Genomic DNA, 17,374 nt, shown 5'->3' with positions numbered 1-17,374 from the left:
TCACCAAGCACTTAAGAACAAAACCCAGTCCAGGAGGAATGCTCTGGTCTTCTCCATCCAGTGAAAAGTGATTACTGGCAACTCTTACTTTCATACTAGCTCAACAGGAAGTCAGCCCCAGTGAAGGCATCTGAGACCCCCAAAGGGTCGGTGGTATGGGTACCCTTAGAATGTTGCCCTTCCCTTTCCTTCTGCACTCCGCGCCCCTCCTCCCACCCCCTCCCTTAGGTAAGTGGTTTGTCTGTCAAAGCATCAGGTAGAACATTTCAAAGGTCACAAGACAAAAGCAATTACCAGTACATCTTTGTTTCCAACTGCACTTTTATTTCCACACAAAACTCTATTTGTAGAAGGTACAGAATTGCCATGAATGCCACACACCATTCCAACTTAGCAGAAAGCGAACAACAAGAGCACAGGTTGGATGGACTCAGCTGCCACCGGCCCCAGTGACTGGGAAGGAAAAACAGAGCCGATCTAACAGGGTAGCTGAGTCTGGGCGACAGGAAAGCTCAGGGTCAAGGGGAGAGCAACACAGACACTGCATGGGGGGGCTTCAGCGAGGCAGGGGCATACATGCTGGTAGAAGAGAGGCCCTAGCTTCCCTCCCCTTGCCCAAGCACACCACACCAATTGTGAGAAAGTTGGCCCACGGTGTCCCCAGCATCAATGCACAGATGCAATCCTAGCAGGAAGAGCACAACACGGTAAGAGCAAAGGGCGAAGCAGACTGGGGGCTATGGGCTGATTTTCAGCCCAAGACACAAAGCCAGCTCAGACTTCTGAATTTTTCCATCCTTGTTCACATCGCAGTGACGCAAGAGGATCTCCCGGAACTTGTCAAGGTCCACACCACTGATGCTAGGCTGAAGGTGACAAAAGTAACATGTCAGTAGGCAAGCTAATGTCGGTCTCACCCTTTAGTGCCTCCCTGAAGCCCCCTAAGCTCAGGGGGTGCCTGCCCTGCCTTCTGAGAGCGCTTCAGCGGAGCCAGGCCACGGGGGAGTGAGTAAGTGAGCCTGTGTCCTCAGCCCGCCAAATGCTGCCAAGTGTAAGTTTCCTGCATTAGCTTCATATCTCAGCATGTCCCTTTAGGCAAAAAAAAAAAAAAAGTCTCTTTCCACATCACTTCCCTGCAGTTCTTATAGAAAGCCTACCTTTTTAGCAACCGTAATAAAGATATTTTGCTTCAAAGTAGAGAATCATGATCATAAATTTCATCTTGCAACACTGATGAGAGAAGACACATTTTATTATCTCCCTGCAGGAGGTTTTTGTGCCTCCCATTTTAAAAAAGGTTATGCTGAATGAAAATCTAACTAAAACATTATGTTGTTGAGCTAGGGGTATCAATTTATTCTAAAGGATATTATAGGAGCTAAGAAGGAATGTTAGCTAGAAATGTGATGCATGCTAGCTAGGAAAAATTTTTGAGCTTAAGTTCAAAGGCCTGCAAAGTGAGCAATGCTTAAACTAGTTGATCCTCCATAGGTTATTTCATTTAATTTTCACAATAAGGCCAGTAGGTAAATTATTACACCTCTATTACAGATGAGGAAACAGAGGCTCAGAGAGAGCTTCAACATCTCGTCAAGCTAAAAAGTTGGGGCAACATTTTTGATTCCAAGTCCCCTGATTCCAACTGAATTCTCATTCCACTATCTCACACCATTGCCATGGAGGAAAGGCTGGCCGAATGAAGCCCTGTGAATGGTGATGAATCTAAATTTAAAGTCAATGTGCAGAGAGAAAGAGAAATCCAACTAATAAGATGTCCAAGCCCCTTGATTACTGGGATAGTTTTATGAGTGAACGGAGAAGGCAGCTACCTGCAGGGTTTGATTTCAGGGACCCTGAGCAGACTTCCCCATCACCCAACTCTGCCCCAAGCTTTCCTCACTTCCAGAGAAATATTTAAAAGATCTTCATTAGGGAACAAAACTTTTCATTCCTTAACTAGAGAGGCACATTAAGACACACTAATTTGTACTGTCCAACAGGGTAAATGACACCAAATCTATCCCTGATAGCAAGTTGTAAACAGGAGGAAGGAGGGAAGAGAGCAACAGAAACTGGGAATAAACACCAGAGTGGTGTAGGATTCAGGGAGATAGAGAGAGGCGAAAGGGACCGGGGCCAAAAGATAAACTTGGCCAACTCCACTCCTCTGTCGAGGGTGCCCTGAATGATGACACTGCGAGGCCGAGACCTAACACACTGGCAATAGGCTCTCTTGGTTGGGACTCAGGCAAGTGTAGGTGTGGCCCAAGGAAATGTGGCTCACAGGTCCTGAAAACGGTACGCTGCACTCCGAGGCCCCATGTTAGCTCATTTGTTCTGCAGTTACAAAGCCGGAATGTTGGTTTTCAGCATCTCCAATGCCTTATTGCTATAACTTTTCTCCAATAACTGGCACCCTGCCCTGGGATCCTTTTGGCAAATCCTACTCTTAGAAAAAAATCAAGTGCTAGTCAATTATACATCAGCATGAATTCACTTGCCAATGTATTTACCTCATTCAAACTAAAAAAAAAAAAAAAGTTCTTTTGTGAATTGAAGAATAATAAGCTTTGTTTCCTGCCATAGTAATTATTTCCTTCAAGTGAGTGGGAAATATTTTTGATGTGTGAATGTGTGCATGTGTCGCGGGATGGGAGGGTATAAATGTGGATGTATATAAGGGGAGTTTCTTTAAACCTTTAAGTTATGCTTCTAATGCTGGGCAACTCAGTATGAGTCAGGAGACCTGAATGCCACTACTCAAAAATGCATGCGTCACTGAAGACAAATCACCTGAAATCATTAGGGTCTCAGTCTTAATGACAGTTTTAATAACAAGTCACCAATTTAAATGCAGGTAGGTTCCTGATTTAAGGGCTCTGTACATATTAACTCTAATCTTCAGAACAAACCTAAGTGGTTGTATCTACTTTCAATGTCAATTTACAGATGAGTAAACTAAAGCACAGAGAAGCTAATTAACCTGCCCACTGTCACACAGCTGACACATATTGGAACCAGGATACAAACCCACAGTGAGACCCCAGTGTGCATCTCTATATCACTACACTGCACCATGATCTTTTATGTAAAAATGTAATTTTTTTCTCATTCATCTCATGGGAAAGCGTGAAAGTGGACTTGAGGTAAAAATTGATTGAAAAATCAGGCTGGGCGAGGTGGCTCACGCCTGTAATCCTACCATTCTGGGAGGCCGAGCCAGGAGGATCATTTGAGCTCAGGAGTTCGAGACCAGCCTGAGCAAGAGCGAGACCCCGTCTCTACTAAAAATAGAAAGAAATTATCTGGCCAACTAAAATATGTATATAGAAAAAATTAGCCAGGCATGGTGGCACGTGCCTGTAGTCCCAGCTACTCAGGAGACTGAGGCAGGAGGATCACTTGAGCCCAGGAGTTTGAGGTTGCTGTGAGCTAGGCTGACGTCACTGCACTCTAGCCCGGGAAACAGAGTGAGACTCTGTCTCAAAAAAAAAAAAAAAAAAAGAGGGAATCCACCAAAATCACACTGGATATAGATATCTAGGCTTTCTCTTAGAAAAACCATACAGAAATAGCAAAGATCATAGTAACTGAAGTTGTGAGAGCTATATCAGTTTCCAGTTTATTTGTGATATTGAGTTCTCAATAATAATGTAGTATTATAGATAATATTAGTCAAGTAGCACAATACTTATAAACTTTATGAAGATTTTCTTCTATAATCTACATGAAAACATTAGGGAGGTAGGATCTATAATAATTCCCATTGTCCAGGTGAGGAAACTGTGGTTTGGAGATGCTAAGTGATTTGCCCAAGGTCACATTGCCAGTGAGTGGTAAAACCAGGTCTGCAACCCAGGGTGGTCAGCCTAGAACCTGAATTCTTAGCTTGAGTTCTCATCAGCTTCTTGACTTTTACTTGCCTTTATTTTCAATATTTTTCTACAATATGCAGAGGTAATTTTATAATCAGAAAATAAAGCAGTGTTACAGCTCTTTTAGAATTTGTCTAGCAGGCTTTCTGGTCCTCACCAGAAGACCCCCCCCCCCCCCCACCAATGAAAAATAAAAAAAAAAAGAAAAGAAAAGAAAGCAAAAATTTTTTAATTATGCATTCTAAAATATGTAAGTTAATTGCCATCTGATACAGTCATACCTATCTTTTAAAAAGAAGTTCTCTTAGGCACTGTCTTCTTTTACATTATTATTTTGAACTGGATTGTCCAGTAGAATGGTGTGACCATGTGTTGAGCTGCAGATTCCTTTTGTGAAATTTCCTTTCAAATGCTAACTATTCTGAAGCTCCGAAATGTAATCTAAAGATTACAGCAGTTTTGTTCTAACAAAATAACAAAGACCATTATTTTTGGAAATCATACTATATTCCAGGGACTGTGATAGATGTCTATGTTATTTCTAGTCTTCATAAAGCCTTGTGCCCATTTGTTTGGATGATATGACAGGTATCAGAGAGTTTGAGTAACTTGCCCACAGATATGCAGTTAATAAATGGCTGCCGTGAAATTAAAGCTTAGATCTGTTAGAGTCCAAAGCACTGTCTATCATTTTATACTGCCTCCCCTCCAAAAAGTTTTCAATCAATTCTTTTTATAGAAAAGGAAATGAGAAAGAAGAGAGCAAAAATAAGCGTCCAAAAGAGGAGGAAGAGCAGCCGCCGCCACCATGACAGCCCCTCTGGAAACCGCTGTTGCAAATTCTGTGCATTGGACAGGTCCTGATTCAAGCAGAGCCCAATCCCTCAGTCCTCTCTGGCTGCCTCCCACAGCCTGGCAAAGATGTGGGACGCCCAAAAAGGCTTTCAGCAACAAGTGACACATCAGCACCGCTCCCAAATTTGTTCCACAAGATGGAGATAAGACTAAAGAAAGGGGATAGCAAAAAGAAGGAAACAGAAAGATTCTTTTGGTTAAGGACTGATTGCTCACTCCAGCTGGGCATCCACACTGACTGCTGGGCTGTGCCTGCAGACCATGGAAAAGCAGAAGGCCAGGAAGCTCCCTGACATTCTGAAGCCCCCGGGCACTACACTCAGGCAGTTACTGGCCCCCAGCTCCACTGCACAGAGGTGGCCAGGCAGCTCTCAAAATCAGGCTTGCCATCCCATTCATTCTATCAAAAGCAAATTACAACTCTAATATGGCAAGTCCTTCTGCCATGCAACTTTAATATCCCACAGATAATTACTCAGTTTCTATTATAGAAGTCATTCTGGCATTAAATACATAATGAGTAGAATGGGATTTTCCTGCAGCGACCAATGTAAAAGGCAATAATAGCACACCCGTACCCATCAATTATTCTAGCTATGCAAACGCCTGTGAAATCTCCAGCAGGAGCAACAAGTGAAGGGAGAAGTTGAAGAGGCAAGGGACAAGTTGGGATAGGAATAACAAAACTTAGGAGACATAGAAGATATCTCAGTCACCCTGATAGACGTCAGAAAGAATCTTGTCCATGCCTGCTCAGTCATAGTATTTGAACTTCCTGGAGATTTATGCAAAAATTAATACATGAGTGTTTTTCTGTTGCAAAGCTCCATGGTTTCAATCAGATTTTCAAAGAGGTATGGAACTCCAAAAACAAATAATAATTGCTAGTCTAATTTGTCACCATCTGGGCCAACCAGGGCATAATTATTGTATCCTGAGCAAACTTTTAAACATTCCAAAAAATACAAGACTACTAAATTCATTATTTATACAGTCCATGGAAAAGGAAGAGTTAGAAATTATCTGATTAACTGGATCATACAGCCAGTCAATACAGTTCACCAGGATCTCAAAGGAAATTGCTTATTTAAAACATTGTCTCCCCTACATAAGGTAGGGATGTAAATATAATCTAAACAGGTAAGTAACCATCTTAGGCTAGGTGTTAGAGAAGCCCCTAGGCAAAAAATATTAGAACCCTTAAGATGAGATTTATTACATGAAATTCAATTAAAATTTTTGTTATTCTAATAACTGAGTCCAGGGAAAAGAAGGACTTTCTGTAATCAAAAAATAAAACAGTAAGATATTCAGTGGCACTGCGGTGCTTTGGTAAAACAGATCACCTTTGAATGATGGTAAAAAGATGTCGCTGTGGTGGTTTTCTGTAATTTAAACTACAAACAATCTAAAGAAAGCACGGGAGATTTGTTTGGTTTCATAGAAGTTCAAAGGTTGTTAAATAGACTACATCTCTAGATTTTCTCTCCAACATCAACCTTTAGTCCCACTGGTTCCCACAAAGGAACAATGGAATCGATCAACATGGCACCCCCAATTCAAGAGGAGAATAATCTACACAGCTTCATGAAATCACCTGGACAAGCTCCATCATGTCTTTGACAAACCCATCCACTTCTGGGCCTTCTAGGGCTCCCGTTTTACTCTGAAAGACAAAAGATTCAATCACCCAAATATCATTTTCTTAAGTCAAAAAGCTAAATAAATTAGGCAAATAGAACAAATCAGTATTCTTGTGTAAGTGCAAAGTGATTTAGAAAATGGTATGTTCCAATTTATGTTCTTCATGTAAGATGTGAATGTTCCACATGAATTAAATAGCTCATTGGAAATAGCTCCATGTAGCCAAATGAGAAGCAGCAGTTTTGAGTTCCTTGGCTCTTGCAAATAGCATTCACATGACATATATTGACTTTCCTTGCTTCATGGATACTAGGCTCCAGTTCAAATGTGTTAGTTGTACATCATATTGATCCTCTGAAGGATAGGTTGAAATTTTTTTATTTTGATTTATGAATTAGCAATGACTTGGTGATTATTGAAATATAGATTTTAAACCAAGGGAGACCACATTGAATGAGCATATTAGAATTATGATTTAGTCTGTGCAGAGATCTTTATTTTTTTCTACCCATTTTATAAACCCATGTAGGCATGAACATCTATAAAATACAATACATATTAAAATATTTCAGGCTCTTCCCTACAGTTCCACTTATAACAATTCATCCACTCTCTTCATGTTTTCTTAATCCTGAACCTTTAACGTATCATTTTAAAAATTCCATTCCCTTAGTGTATGTACCAAACACTTGTACACTCTCATGAAAGTTTTATAAATATGAACAATTCAATTCTTATAACAGCCCTATGTGGTAAATTATTATCCTTATCACCCTAATTTTACAAATAAGGGAAACAAAGCACAGGGGTCAAGGAAATGCCCAAGGTCACACAGCTAATAAGCCAGGATTCAAACCTAGGTACTTGGTCACAGAGGCCACATGCTTAACCACCTGTGTGCTACACTGCCTCTCCCAGGTGAGACTCTTTTCTGCTCAGAATATGACACAGACATATTCAGTCTGATTAGTTTCAGGGAGACATCTCTTATGACCTTTCCCAACTTTCTGCTTTTCTGCCTTCCTGCACTATCCTACCATGTCCTCAGGAAATTCAATCTCTTTGCCATGTTGGTGCCTTAGAATTATTATTGTCTTCCCTCTAAAGACGGATCAAATAACTGGTCCTATAAGAAAAACAGTTTTTATGTCAAACAGTATGACTTTGCCTCTATTTCTTTGGATTAGATGTGGGGGATTTTTTGTTTGTTTTTTTTTTGTTTGTTTGTTTTATGTACTGTTATAAATAGATTTTTAGTTCTACAAGAAGGAGGAAACTTCTCTTAATTTGGATCCAACAGGAAAAAAAATTGTCATTTTATTCTCTTCTCAACTATAAAATATTCCTTTGGCTATTTTTACTTAATTCTCAGAAGTTATATAGAGAAGCAGAGGGTACTTTGACTTAGCAACACAAAGTGAGATTGCTATTTGTCATATAAGTTTAGGGTCTGTGGGTAGGATTACCCCACACAGGAGCTAAACAAGCTTCCTACCCAAAGATGGCTGGCACAGTATAAAAAGACACACTTACAACATCATAGTGGGCAAAGATTTTCTCAAAGTCCCTCTTCCTTTCTTCAGTAGAACAAGCCTGTGTGTGGGCAAAAACATAATGTCAGTCCAGCAATGTGAAACTCCAGTCGTATAATTTTTTCAGGGTCTTGGGCAACTTTTATAAACTTTGAGTCAATGACCCTTAAGATTGCTGGATTCCATTCAGAGCCTTGTCAGTCTCTAAATAAGTTATTAAATAAAAGGTAGGACAGATCGCGATACTTGCCTTTCTTCTCTCCTTCTCAAATTCATAGAGAAAGATGAATGACATAAACCCATCTAGAGGAATGCTACTACTTACATCCATTTTAAATTGGAGAAGGAAGTTTTCCTGAAGAGCCAAAATCCTAAATGGAAAAAATAGAAATTCACATTATAATCTATCAGTTCTCAGTTATAAGCAAATTTACAGTTCTGGTGTGTGGAAAGGACAGACAATACCCACACTATCCCCCAGAACAGAATAGGTGCTTAAAATACAGGAATTCCTACATCACAAAAATAAAGAAATTAACTGGGAGAGACTCATAAGGATTAGTAGACACCACACAGAGAGACTTAAAAATTCCTCTTGTTGAAAAATGACAGAGTGTGGGCATCTGAAAATTCTCTCCTCCATAAAAGCAATAAGGAGCTCTAAAGATAGTCAGAATAACTTTCTCAGAACTCTGCAAAATAATTAAAATCTTATAACAATCTAGGGAGTCTTTATTCTGAAAAAACAGCTGAATCTTGCTAAGAGCAATGAATGTTGTGGCATTTAACTTACCCCAACACATATTATACACAGAACCTGTTAGCAAAGACTGGGAGAGTTACTGTTTCCAGGCATTTAAGAAAATCTCTGTCCCTTGTAAACTAACCATTGAGATACTGAGCAGAGACTTCAGTGGACACATATGACAAAAAATACAGACTTTATACAATTAGTTCAGAAAAGTCACTAAACAAACAACAACAACAGACACGTCCTATAAGAAATTCAAAAAAGAGTCCTTCAGGCTGAAATGAAGGGGTCCTAGACAGTAACTTGAATCCACATGAAAAAATAAAGAGCACCAGTAGAGGTAACTATATAAGCAAACATAAAAGACAGCATAAAAGTTTCAACAGACTAAAGGCATTGAGTGCATGTTATATTCGTAATCATGGGCGTATATAAAGAGAAAAGTACAATATATATATAAGAAAACTATATGCTTTGGAAAATTTTGCTCCTCTGAATGCCCCGGGTGGAGAGAATTCATTTGAGTCAGTTAAAAGCTAGAATATCCTGAGAGTCTGCAAAAGGAATGCTGTCCTTATTATTCATTGGCACCAGCCAGTCTAAGGCATGTTGCCAGTCAGGGGACATACACTTGTGAGGAGCTTTTATGTTGAGTAATTGGGCTTCATTGTAGAACTAAAATTAGAGAAAGAAAATTCCTATTTGTAAATGTTTCAAGACCTTTTTGTTGTTGTGTTAGTTTCCTAGCGCTGCTGTACTGTAACAAATTGTCACAAAGGTACTGGCTTAGATAAACTGCATTAATTTACAGTACCAGAAGTCAAAGTCTGAAATAGATCTCAGTGGGAGAAAATCAAGGCTGCATTCTTTCTGGAGGCTTTAGGGGGAGAATCACATCCCTTGCCTTTTCATTTCAGCTCCTACAGACTGCCTGCATTCTTCGGCTTGTGGCGCCTTCTTCTTCCTCAAAGCTAGCAACATGCATTTCAAATCCCTGGGCAGCCAGAGGAGCAAAATTTTCCAAAGCATATAGTTGTATTACATTATTATATTTTCAAATCTCCCTCTGACCTCTGCCTCCCTCTTCCACATTTAAAGGACCCTTGTTATTACTTTGGGCCCACGCAGAGAATCCAGAATAACCCCTTCTATTTTAAGGTGTGTTGATTAGCAACCTTAATACTATCTGAAACTTCAGTCCATGCCTGCTATGTAACATATTCACTCACTCCAGGTATTAAGATGTGGACATCTTTATTCTACCTACCACAGTTGTCATTTTCAAATTCCATATCAAATTGGTTTTGAAATACACTCGGCCTTCAACATCCACAGGCTCTGCAGGCCGACGGTGGCACTTGAGTGTCTGTGGACTTTGGTACCCCCAGGGTTCCTGCCTGGAACAAATCTCCCAAGCATAACGAGGGACGACTGTAATGTACTATTTTTGCTGCCTTGTATCTTTGTTCAGTGCTACTTTAACTCCTTCTTCAATCCACACCAACTCATCGTTTCTTCCTATATAACACTCCACTGGGTGAGAATGTATTCAAGAGATTAAAGCATAGTCCCTACCCTGTAGTTATGGACACAGCAGTTCCACCTCTTTGAGGTGTTTGGATGTATGCAGGGGAGCCTTTTAGATATCACAGTGATAGAGGGAGCACAACTGGCATTTTGTACATAGGGCTAGGGATGCTAGATATCTTGCATTGCATGGAAATTTCCTCAGACTGAAGAATTATCCCAAGTCTCACTTGATTTTCAAATACCCAGTGAAGTAATCATGTATGTAAAAGCCCTGTTTATAATTATTTGAACCTGGAACTGAATTCTTATTTACATCAAAACTTACGGTATTTTTGTAAGACATACATAATTTACTAATTACATATATTTTCTATATGGTATACCGAATTGTGTTAATTGAAGGATAAATGTACTTTGTTTCAGCCAGGTACTGTGGCTCACGCTTGTAAACCTAGGACTCTGGGAGGCCGAGGCAGGAAGATTGCTTGACCTCAGGAGTTCGAGAGAAGCCTGAGCAAGAGCAAGACCTCGTGTTTACTAAAAAAAGAAAAAGTTAGCCGGGCATGGTAGAGTGAGCCTGTAGTCACAGCTACTCAGGAGCTGAGCAGGACGATCGCTTGAGCCCAGGAGTTTGAGGTTCTTGTGAGCTAGGCTGAAGCCACAACACTCTACTCAGGGCAGAAGAGTGAGACTCTTTCTCAAAAAAAAAAAAATGTACTTTGTTTCATTTGGGACTCTATCAAGACTTATTTATTATTTTATAAAATTATATCAACAATGACTGACCTCCTGATATATACAAGTTCCAAAAGGCCACACTTGTATCAGTCACCATCTGAGCTGCCCTATTTGTGCTGATTCTACACAGGTGTTAGCATCTGACCATTGCATTATGGCTTCACTGTGGTCGTTTCCAGGCACTTATAGACAGAATTATTCTTTATTTTTTTTTTTTTTTTGAGACAGAGTCTCGCTTTGTTGCCCAGGCTAGAGTGAGTGCCGTGGCATCAGCCTAGCTCACAGCAACCTCAAACTCCTGGGCTCAAGTGATCCTCCTGCCTCAGCCTCCTGAGGAGCGAGGACTACAGGCATAAGCCACCATGCCCAGCTAATACTTTCTATATATTTTTAGTTGTCCAGCTAATTCCTTTCTATTTTTAGTAGAGACGAGGTCTCGCTCTTGCTCAAGCTGGTCTCGAACTCCTGACCTTGAGCAATCTTCCCACCTTGGCCTCCCAGAGTGCTAGGATTACAGGCATGAGCCACTGTGCCCAGCTGCATTATTATTATTAATAGTTTATTATCAACTGCTTTCCTTTTATTTCTCCTTCATATGTTATAGCGTGTGCATTCTATTAGCAATTTTAGTATTATATACGTGGTTAGGTCATATTGTCTATGGACTTTATTTCAGTAGTACACAGGAGTGTTGGGACTGAGAGGGCAGCAACAGCTGCTCTGGGCCTTTACCGATAGGAGCACACTCCAGCCTCCAAGGGCACTCAAGTCTGTACGCTCACTGTCTCTGAGAAGTGCACAATTGAGTCAGGCCATTAGGTGGATGGCAAGTTCGTATATTCACCCAGATTGTAATCTTTTGAATTAATCATTTGGATGCTTGGGTTTTCTTCTTAGGACTGGCTCTCTCACACAGCTCTCTGACCTCTGCTTCAGAGAAACCCAGCTCCAGTTAACCAAAAGAACCAGGTGGGATCCAGGGGCCAGAGGCAAGACTACAGGCTGAGATCCCTTCTGCCCTAGGCCTGTGGGAGAAACAGTTTTGTCCCTCTTTGGCTGGTCTCTCAGTGGCTCTCCTTCATCAGTGTGGCCAAAATTGGGACAAAGGTCCTGGATAAAGTAGCCAAAGAGGGCACACAGGCTGCTTCACAGTTCTTAATAGACATAGAGAGAGGACCATCTAGTGTGTGGGAGTCAACGTCTCGGTCATTACCAAGGGGAGATTTGTCCTGGTGTGTCCCCTTTCACAGAAATCTGTCCAAACTTGGCAGAGATAGCTGCCAAGAAAGGAGACCACTGGTGCAGCATTTGGTGATTCTGGACTCAGGTTAAGATCCACTAAAAGACAAAACTAACATTGGCTTGTGACTTCGTTGAGTTAACCCCCATCATTGAATACAAGCCCTTAGTCATCTGAATTCCTCTCTCCTTGCTATACCTGCTGCTGCCCTCCAGCCTGAAACTGCTGCCCTGTCACTGTTCAGTTCACAACTGCCATCCAGCCTGACCCCAGGGTACCTGGTTACTCCTCCATAATGGTTATATCTGCATATTCTGGATCCAGTGATCCAACTGTGTGTTGTTTCAGGTGAGTAGCCTTGACAAAACATACTGACACGCCAATCACGTGTCACAACACCAGACTCACAGACATTTTTGCAGACACTGGGCCACTCCTGCTCTTATTCTGTTTTCCTACACTTCTAGCCTACAGGCACACTAACACTCAAAGACCACAGAGTGTAGCCGGAGTCTGGCTTAGTTGTCCAGTGTCCTGAACTTACTGCTCAACATTCCTGGGGCCAGCAAATGGGATTCAGGACTTTCTTGTCATGAAGTCATGATGTGGGTCCATGAATGTCTGGCCTTTGAGGGTGGGGTCTGCCCATGACCCACTGATACAATTTTATGAAAATTTTACATATTGTGAATTTTCAGGATAAGAGTTTTCATTATTTTCACAAAGGGATCTGTTGCCCCAAAAGATTCAGAACCACTGCAGTTAATTTGGTAAGATGCCTATTCTTTTGGACTTCAGATGAGACTTGATTTCCAGTTTCAAAAGGAAGTATATGACGTCATCAAACCCCTAGGAAGGTGTTTCTGAATCTGTGACATTATGTCCATGTAACTCACCTTGCCAAGTCATTAAGATCCAACCGTCCATCTTTATTTTTATCAAAGATCTTCATCTGAAGGGCAGAAGGAGAAATGGTTGTAAGAAATGCTTGTAAGAGAAATTCAGTTTGAAAGATATTAAAGCACTTTTCTATTTTGCCCTTCTGGTTACATATTTGCCAAAACTGGCTGAGGAACCCATGTGCCTGGGGGAAAATTAGTACGTGCTACAGAAGGAATTACATGTCAGCTTCTGTGTCAGGATGAGTCATAGTAACTAAACCTCCTAAATCTCAGTGGCTCGACACAACACAAGTTTATTTCTCACCCATATGAGAATCAAGGGTTGGCTGGAAGTTCTACTCCATGTTGTCTACACTCCAGGACATGGAGTGACAAAGTAGCTCCTATCTGGCAACATTCCTGGTTGCCATGGCAGAAAGAGAGAATGGCAAATCATTTACTGATTAAAATTTTATTTTCGAAAGCAAGTCCCTGGCCACACCTAACTTCAAAGGGACAAAGTAGTGCAATCCTACCATCTGCTTTGGAGGAAAACTAATTATTTGGTGGATATCAGTAAAGACTACCACAGTATTTGACAGATAAAATAGGATTTCCTTAACAATTATAAGCTTGAAATCTGGATTCTTGCTTTGAGTCAGAGTTTTCTAAAATTCTTTTACAGCATATCAACAACCAAGTGTGGACAGCTCATATCATAGAGTAAGTACTCTCTATAGAGTATAGAAGAAATCTCATTTTTATATAAAGGCACAAGAGGTTGAGGCTGAACCTTTCGTTCCATAGAGAGACTTAACATCGTGCAAAGAAACTGTTTGCATTATTAGATCAGACTAAACTTTAAACAAGACAAGACTAAAAATTAAAAATTTCCCCACTAACCACATATCAGGAAGACCAGACTGATTTAGGCAAGATAGATGAGATGCATTTCTTTGCACATCTAAGTTGAAATGTGCATGAAATTTGTGACTTCACAACATTTTAATGTTGCAGAATATCCCTAAACATATCTATGTAAGGAGGCTGGACAAGGAAACAGAGTGAGATAATCTGAAAATATATCCAACAGATTTTTGCATTAAAACATACATTAGTCCCACATCCTTCCTCCCTCTCCAAACCCAGTTTATTTTTAGTATTAAAATGAATTTGAAAGCCCATGCTCCTCAAACTTGGGCAACAGAAATGTGTATTACAGAACTATTAAAACACAGGTTATATTTTTACACATTTGGATATATTACATGTCCAATTACATCCCTTAAATGTAAACACTATACAGTAACCAGTGAAAGTATGATATTAATAGCAATACACTTTGCTAGAGGATGAGCCATGAGTTATTTTCTGTCACACCATTATTAATAGAAAGCTACGTCAGCTTGAGCTCTAAGCTCCCCACTAGTAGCTCACCTTAAAAGACGTGGGCACAACTCCATTGCCCTGCAAACATACTCAAAGAGGGGGGAAAAAAGTCCTTTGCTGAAAATTGGCTTGGGGAAGAATTAAACACCAATGTGATAAATTATGCTTCTACTCATCAGAAATTGGCTATGTGGTTTACTTAAAAATAAGAATCAGAAACAAATTTGTTTAATTTTCATATTCCTGTGTGTGTACATGTGGGGATGAACAGTACACATAAGTACACAGACTCCCGGTATCTGCCCTTCTACCTCTTTAGGGCCTCTGTAACTATAAGTTACAATCTTCATCATGAGGGAAGCTTGGAACGTGCCTGTTGCACCAGACTGGAAATCAGACCTGTGTGACATTAGGACATTACACTTCTTTGCAAGTATAACTTTGGTGAATTTTGAACATTTGACATATTTATTTGGGACATAATAACTTCTTAATTTTAAAAAACTATAGCAATGACCATTTGTGAGAAATATATGTTATTTCTTTGGTCATCACAACATCCTTATGAGGTAAGAAATATTATCTGTGTGTCACAAATGAGGAAACTGACTTTTAGAAAGATAAAAGTAGGTTGTCTAAGAAGCAAGACTTTAATCGAAGCATTATCTGTCACGAGAGGTCTTTCCATAAAACCAGGCTCTTAGCTTTTGTGGAGTCTGGGTATCTCATCATGAAATTAGTCTGCTTCACATTTAGTTCTGAAATAAAACATCTGGTGCCATACACTAGGCTAGAAATGTGGTACTTACCAGTTCTAATTGCCTCTCTTTCTCTGGGAAAGCAAAAAAGACTCTAAGTGGATCCTTCCCCCAAGCCCCGCCTCTACCCCACTCAATGGCCTGAAGTTCCCTAAAGAAATGGAAATTTCATGATAGTTGAGTCAATTCTAAGGCTGTCAGTTTTCACTTCATTCACTAGATTAATGCTAACATAGTCCGTTTCTGTACATTTTCCCTAGCCCTCAGTATGAAGCGAGAAATACAGGCCTGGCACAGAAAGACAACTGCTCCAGGTGGCAAGTTGGGCACAGCAGGCAGGTGACAGTCATGAGCCCTGAGGGCATGCCCCCGGCAGCCTCCAGTGCCCCTGGCTCGGCGCGCTGCTGCTGGGCGCTGGGCCAGAATCCTCCTGAGCTCCTGGAACCAAGGGTTCGTTGCCCTGTGGCAGCAGTACCCGAATCTCTACAGCAAACACGTTCTCACTGAAGACATAGTAGACCAGGAGGTGACCCTTGCCCAGACGCATTCAAGTGGAGCTACACATCCAAGTGAGTCCAAGAAGCTCGGAGAAGCGGTTTAGTCAGAGATATAAATTGGGAGTCTTCGACCTTTAGCTGGTATTTAAAACCATGAGCCTGACTGAGATCGTTAACAGAGTGAGAATAGACAGAGATCTCAGGACTCAGCCCAGACATGTTTCGGGTTGGCCTGGATCAGAGAGGTGAATCCTTAGGCCTAGGGAAGGAAGCAGAGACCAGGAGGCCAGCTGCTTTAATCCAGGCATAAAGGGTGACAACCAAGACCAGGATAGAGGATGGAGACAAGCTTAACCTCATATAATTCTCTTTGTCTGCCATGGTCTCAGATTTTAATCTGTTGTTTTATAACAGCTCAGTTTCATGCTCTAGTTTGGTACATGAGCTTAATATCTCCCAGAGATAATGGCTTAATTTAACAAAACTAAATATTATCTAACAATATGCTATCCAGACAGCTCATCCTTCCCCCTGCCTGGTGTTGGCAGCACCTCTTGATTCAGTATCATCGTTGGATTTTACTAACAGGCTTTTCCTTCCTTGTCCAGAACATTAATTAGGAATCAGGACAAGGTGTGCAGACCTTAGCTTGTCTCGTCTGATTGGCCATTCTGCCTCGACTCATTTATTAGTCATGCTTCAGCCAGTTTTCAAATGTGCCAATTCTTATTCAGGTCGATCTGAATTCATTTAACTGGTTACATCTCTTAAGTGAAGCATTTGATGCTAAACCTCAGAACTGAATCTTTAAGGTAGTGTTGCCATGACTGTGAGCATTGTTCAATAAAAATCCATTAAAGCAGCAATAATGTGATTTCACACTTGTTGTATCACTTAAAGTTCCTTTTTTTGAGAGAGTTGAGTTTCTAAAAGTTAGTACGCCCAGATGTCTCCAGGGAAATGTCAAGTCTTTTAAAAAATCAATTGTCCAAACAGTGCTAAAACCTGTTTATTAGAAAGGATAAGTTAACTCTATAACTTAGGGAAGAAAAATGAAATAGATTGGCCAAAATCATTAACTTCTTTAGTCTTCTGATCAAAATCAGATCTTTGGGTGGAAACTTCTTCACCAGATTTCTCTGCACTTGGCTATCACCTCATTGCAAAAGAGCCAAGGAGGGACCATTTGGAGTTTGGTCGATCGTGGGCCTATCTCCATGACACGATTTAAAACAAATATGAGTACTTAACTGCAGCACACATGAGCAGAAGAGCCACAGGCTTTAGCCATGAAACAGACACAGAGTAACAGGATAGTCTTGGCCAATGGACAGTCTCAAACATGATACCTAAAATTTGGGTAGGATCACTCTGATTTCTGTCACCTACTTCATGGGACTCTAGGTTCACGGATGTAAGCTTGAAGCCATCAAAAATTGCACATTGTCAGATTTTCTTGAGTTCAGGGCATCCCACTGTAAGACGCTGCCAGCCTGAGGGTTTTTAAACTTAAACCTGAAGGCTGCGAAGAGAAGAGCTCTGGGCAAGAAGGGCTGCTGGTGGGTGTGTGATGTGCAGCATCTCTTCCAGCCAGGTACTGACTGTCTGAACTAGCTCCTCCTCCCTCCTTCCTTCCTCTTCCCCTGGATGGGGTTGTTTGAATCACGTGACCTCTGGGGCTTTA

The 17,374-nt window shown here is 40.8% G+C and overlaps 1 protein-coding gene and 1 non-coding gene across 3 annotated transcripts in view; one reads left to right on the top strand and one right to left on the bottom strand.

Annotated features, from left to right (window-relative positions):
- Positions 1–303: 303 nt before the first annotated feature.
- SCGN (secretagogin, EF-hand calcium binding protein) overlaps positions 304–17,374 on the bottom strand; it is a 39,936-nt gene continuing 22,865 nt past the window's right edge. For both annotated transcript variants that reach the window (XM_045552726.1, XM_045552727.1), the window contains 5 exons: positions 13,062–13,117; positions 8,232–8,277; positions 7,908–7,967; positions 6,328–6,396; positions 304–866 (listed from right to left, as the gene is read on the bottom strand). In XM_045552726.1, coding sequence (XP_045408682.1) covers positions 738–866; positions 6,328–6,396; positions 7,908–7,967; positions 8,232–8,277; positions 13,062–13,117 — 360 coding nt within the window. In that variant the 3' untranslated portion in view covers positions 304–737. The remainder of the gene's footprint in view (positions 867–6,327; positions 6,397–7,907; positions 7,968–8,231; positions 8,278–13,061; positions 13,118–17,374) is intronic.
- Positions 3,983–4,044, top strand: LOC123639033. The gene has a single exon (XR_006735603.1). It is a non-coding gene; the product is annotated as a U7 small nuclear RNA (small nuclear RNA).

The sequence above is a fragment of the Lemur catta genome, chromosome 5, assembly GCF_020740605.2.
Source record: "Lemur catta isolate mLemCat1 chromosome 5, mLemCat1.pri, whole genome shotgun sequence".
Lineage (NCBI taxonomy): Eukaryota > Metazoa > Chordata > Mammalia > Primates > Lemuridae > Lemur > Lemur catta.
The sequence above is the reverse complement of the archived record's forward strand: the minus strand, read 5'-3'. Positions and strand labels throughout refer to the sequence as shown.